This window comes from Nerophis ophidion, linkage group LG05, assembly GCF_033978795.1.
Source record: "Nerophis ophidion isolate RoL-2023_Sa linkage group LG05, RoL_Noph_v1.0, whole genome shotgun sequence".
NCBI classification, from domain to species: domain Eukaryota; kingdom Metazoa; phylum Chordata; class Actinopteri; order Syngnathiformes; family Syngnathidae; genus Nerophis; species Nerophis ophidion.
The window spans coordinates 33,657,000-33,662,512 of record NC_084615.1 but is presented as its reverse complement, the minus strand read 5'-3'; the positions used below and the strand labels follow the sequence as shown (position 1 = coordinate 33,662,512).

General features: G+C 41.0%; 1 protein-coding gene across 1 annotated transcript; it reads left to right on the top strand.

Annotated features, from left to right (window-relative positions):
* The first annotated feature begins 201 nt into the window (after positions 1-201).
* On the top strand, positions 202-5,016 carry LOC133552354 (G-protein coupled receptor 6). Its single transcript, XM_061899572.1, has 2 exons — positions 202-540; positions 1,777-5,016. Exon 2 carries the CDS (start codon positions 1,802-1,804, stop codon positions 2,795-2,797), a length of 996 nt encoding a protein of 331 aa, XP_061755556.1. The 5' UTR covers positions 202-540; positions 1,777-1,801; the 3' UTR covers positions 2,798-5,016.
* The last annotated feature ends 497 nt before the right edge of the window (positions 5,017-5,513 follow it).

The window sequence follows — 5,513 nt, the reverse complement described above, 5'->3', positions numbered from 1 at the left end:
TTTTGGAGTTATCTTAGTTTGTTTTTTTCCCCCCAATGGTTGTCCAAGATTACCAACAGGATTTATATCAAATTTTTGGTTCAAATCAATAAGCTATTTATTATTTTTCTTTTGTTGTAGAATTTTAGATTTGAAGGAAAAATATTACATCTTTTTTTTCCCCTGTGTTTTGACTTTATCTAATCAAAGGGGCCAGCGGATGAATGAAGCCTAATCCAACACCTCCTGAATGAATGACCTGATAACTGAAAAAAGTGCAACCATCCCTCCTCCTCACACGCCCCTCCTTTTCCTCCTCCCCATGGTGACGTCACAGACGTTTAAAGCCATCCCTGCGCCTCCGCCGGCCTTTCCTCACACGGGCATTGCTTTTCTCTTCCTCTTCCCCACCAATGCTTCACACCACCTCTGCCTTGTCGGCTGTGCGTCCCATGCGATCGAGGGCTTCACCTGAGAGCAGACGCTACCTGCCATCCTGTAGGTTGGCGGTGGGTGCCAGATCACTTCCACGCCAACCTCAACTCATCCCACTGGAGTAAGGTAAACTGCACCTTTATTTCAACATTTTATTGTATGACAGTCAGCATTGAGTTTGAATGGGATCATGTTTCAGCACTATGGACAGCTCCTCCTAAAAATTAAGGGGAATTCTCCTTTTTATTTTTCTTCTTTATATGGATTTAAATCGATTAATGCCTGTCTACCACAGGACTACAATATTTTTACTCGAGCGGGGTTTTTTTGAATGATAAATGTATATAACAGGTTGAGCACAGAGGCAAGTATGCACACTATATGGATGCTGTGCTGAGGGACTATAGCATTGATTCTTACTCATAGCCTCGTCAAATGCATCTGAGTAACAGGCATTATATCTGATCTTATTGTGGCTGAAAAACTGACTTTTTGAGGCAAACATTCGCTATCAGATGCTGAAAAACACAATTTTTAAGATTATTGCCTCTAGTGGCGTGTTAATGGGGAGAGGCAATCAACCTGTAATGTTATTGTGCGGTCATATCTTTTTGATTTATTGGAAACTTTTATTAGTAGATTGCACAGTTCAGTACATATTCCGTACAATTGACCACTAAATGGTAACACCCGAATAAGTTTTTCAACTTGTTTATGTCGGGGTCCACGTTAATCAATTTATGGTTTCATGTGACTATGATTTTTCAAATGCAATTTTGTCATGTAGCTTTGCCACTTTTTGGGCGGAATATTATGGTGTCATGGCAATAAAATAAAACCAGCATTTTTTTTCTCATATAATACTATTTGCCCTGTCATCCAATGCTGTATATTGTTACAACTTTGACAACTATATTCCCTAACAATACTTTTTTACCCCAACATTCTTCATTCTTTCTCAAAAGTTTACTCATTGTTTTCTACATTTCTACTTTTACTACTTTTTATTCTTGTTATGAATAAATATTCCTCAATTACATCAATTTTCTTGCAGCATAACAGTTTTTCTTCAAGCAAATGTTCCCCAACATTACAACTTTTTTAACACAATAGTACGACTTATTTGTCATATGACTGCTGAGAGATAGGCTTATTTTGCAATTAAATACAATTATTTATGTTATTTTCGGTGCTACTGTGCATCAAGCACAACAACGGTATAGTTAATGATGAGCTGCCCAAAACAACGTGCTGATAGTCAAGCATTCATGCACACAAGCCTTGCATTGTTTATTTTGTTCTACTTCGAGCTCGATGAAGGTATTTTTTTGCTGAGTCAGTCTCTTCTGCTTGCTTCCGCAGGAGACAAAGAAGCCAGCGTGGAGATATGAACGACTCTCTGGCGGCGAATGACTCCTCGCCTGTGGACGCTCTGCCGTGGATGGAGGCGGAGTCGCCGGGGCTCAACGGCACCCTGGAGTTCTCCACCGCCCCCTTCATGTTCCCGATCAACCCGTGGGACATCATGCTGTGCATGTCGGGCACCGTCATCGCCTGCGAGAACGCCATCGTGGTGGCCATCATCTTCTACACACCCACGCTTAGGACTCCCATGTTTGTGCTCATCGGGAGCCTGGCCACGGCCGACCTGCTGGCCGGCGTGGGATTAATCCTCAACTTCGTCTTTAAGTACGTGATCTCGTCCCAGACTGTGAGTCTTGTGACTGTGGGCTTCCTGGTGGCGTCTTTCACGGCGTCCATCATCAGCCTTTTGGCCATCACCATCGACCGCTACTTCTCGCTCTACAACGCCCTCACTTACTTCTCGGAGAAGACGCTCCAGTACGTGCACCTGATGCTGGTGGGCACCTGGGGTGTGTCCCTGTTCCTGGGCCTGCTGCCGGTCCTGGGCTGGAACTGCCTGGATGAGCCGGCCTCTTGCAGCATTGTGCGACCTTTAACCCGCAGCAACTTGACTCTGCTGGCCGTGTCCTTCTTCGTCATCTTCATGCTCATGCTGACTCTTTACTTCAAGATCTGCAAGATTGTGTGCCACCACGCCCACCAAATCGCGCTGCAGCACCACTTCTTTGCCACCTCGCACTACGTGGCCACCAAGAAGGGCGTGTCCACGTTGGCCATCATCTTGGGGACGTTCGGCGCCAGTTGGCTGCCCTTCGCCATCTACTGCTTGGTGGGCGAGCAGGAGTACCCGTCAGTGTACACTTACGCCACACTGTTGCCGGCGACCTACAACTCTATGATCAACCCCATCATCTACGCTTACAGAAATACAGAAATACAGCGCTCCATCTACATACTCTTCTGTGGCTGCTTCCGGCCCAATGCCGCCTACCGCTCCAGGTCGCCCAGTGAGGTCTGAGCCCACTGGTGCTCCTTTAGGGGGCGCAGAACAAAGTATCACTTGGCCACGGACTCTCTGAAGACTTCACCAACACAAGCGCTGTCTCATGTATTCGGTGCTACCACTTTACAACAAGGCTAGGGCTTAATACATCGCCTAGTCATTTGCTTTACGAGAAAAAAATGTGTAACATTATTACGTAAATGAATTGACGTACTTCAAGGATAAAGTTTTTATTGTAAGAAGAACAAAGTGGCCAGGTTAACTAGGAACATTTCGACGACCAAGAGTGAAATGTACCGCAATTTACTCTTAATGTTATGAAAAAGTCGTGGAGTTGTAATGTTGTGGGGTCAAAGTTGCGGTACGAAAAAAAAGTTGAAATGTTACACCTTTGAAGGCATGATGTTCCGAGGAAATACTTGTAATCATGTGAGAAAAGTCGCGACTGAAGTTGAAATGTTACAAAGAAAAAGTCGCCAAGTCATTAGCTATACCACTTTAAGTCGTACTCTTACGAGAAAAAATGTGTAGCATTATTACGTAAATGAATAGACGTACTTCAAGGATAAGGTTTTTATTGTAAGAAGAACACAGCAGCCTGGTTAATTTGGAACGTTACGACGACATATCGTGAAATTTACCGCAATTTACATTTTACACCTTTAAAGTCATGACGTTCTGAGGAAATACTTATAATCATGCGAGAAAAGTCGTGACTTAAGTTGAAAGGTTACGAGGATAAAGTTGCCTCGTCATTAGCTTTACCACTTTAAGTCGTATTGTTACGAGAAAAAATGCGTGGCATTATTACGTAAATGAATTGACATACTTCAAGGATAAGGTTTTTATTATAAGAACAACACAGTGGCCAGGTTAATTTGGAATGTCACAACGACATATTGTGAAATGTACTGCAATTTACTCGTAATGTTACGAAAAAGTCGTGGAGTTGTAATGTTATGAAGTCAGAGTCGTTGTGGTATGAAAAAAAAGCTGCAATTTTACAACTTTAATGTCATAAAGTTCCGAGGAAATACTTGTAATCATGCGAGAAAAGTCGAGACTTAAGTTGAAATGTTACGATGAAAAGGTCGCCTAGTCATTAGCTTTACCACTTCAAGTCGTACTGTTAGGAAAAAAAAACGTGTAACATTATTATGTAAATTAATTGACGTACTTCAAGGATAAGGTTTTTATTGTAAAAACACATTGGCCAGGTTAATTTGGAACGTTACAACCACATATCGTGAAATGTACCGTAATTTACTCTTAATGTTATGAAAAAGTCGTGGAGTTGTATTGTTATGAGGTCAGAGTTGTTGTGGTACGGAAAAAAAGTTGCAATTTTACACCTTTGAAGTCATAACGTTCCGAGTAAATGATGTTATGAGGGAAAAGTTGCAGTGTTACGTTACAAAATAAAGTCATCATGCTCCCAAAAAGAAGTCAGAGGCCGTAATGGTATGACTTTTAAGATGTTTTGCAATTCACGCAAAGAATCTACAACATTACGAAAAAAGTTGCACAACTTGATATTGATTTGTAATCTTGGGTTAAAAAAATTTAAGTCGTAACATTACCAAATTCAGGTTATAATGTCACAAGTAGCTACAAGAGAAGTCGTAACGTGCAAAGATTAAAAATTCTTGCTATGAAACCTGAGTCATAACATTACAGGGCTGAAATTGTAATGTTGAAATTTCATTTTACATAATATCGCAACTTTTTTCTTGAAAAAAAACCTTGAAAATGTTAACATTTCAACTATTTCATTGTGTTCCTCCTTAGTACATGATCAGGAGCAATAGAAAACTTTTTTTTTCTCTCACATTACAACTTTACATTGTTTTGTTTGTTCTTTTAAAAAGAATTGTGGAAGTTTCACAATTAAAAACAAAATCTTAATTATGACTTTTTTTCCCTCCCCACTTTGTTCTCGCCCATGTGTATTGCTAAAACCAAATGTATGATTTGCAAAAACATATTCCTTGGCTGTAAAGTGGTGCCCATCCAGTATCTGCACTTTAACATTTGTCAACAAACTGAAGAGAGAAACGCTGTGAATAAGAAAAGTCTGTGAAGAAAAAAAAAAAAAAACAAACACCTGTGAATGTACCTAAAAGACAAAAGGAATGGAAAACCTGCACTTTATTCTATGTTTAGTGTGTTTGTTTCTATTTGGTAATGCCAAAGCAGTATTGTCGAGTCCAGTCCCTATTGTATTGTGAACTGTGTGCCATTTTTTTTTAAATTTTGTATTTGTTTTTGTGTTTGTTTTTGCTGTGTATTTTCTACCAGATGAAAAAAATCAAGCAATAAAAATGCAAAAAAAACAAAAACAAAATAAGCGGCTGGCGTGTCATGCTTTATTTATTTGGCGTCGACGTGGCCTGAGGTTCAGGTGGGTCTTTTTGAGGAGGCTATTGACACACAGGTGGAGCAAAGTGCTTGTCTTGGGAAACGGCATCAATTTACACCGAGACCCATTTTGATGCTGTTTATTCACCCTGTGTGTGTGTGTGTGTGTGTGTGTGTGTGTGTGTGTGTGTGTGTGTGTGTGTGTGTGTGTTTGTGTGTGTGTGTGTGTGTGTGTGTGTGTGTGTGTGTGTGTGTGTGTGTGTGTGTGTGTGTGTGTGTGTGTGTGTGTGTGTGTGTGTGTGTGTGTGTGTGTGTGTGTGTGTGTGTGTGTGTGTGTGTTCTGGCAATGCTGACTTAATGGGTACATGGCTCT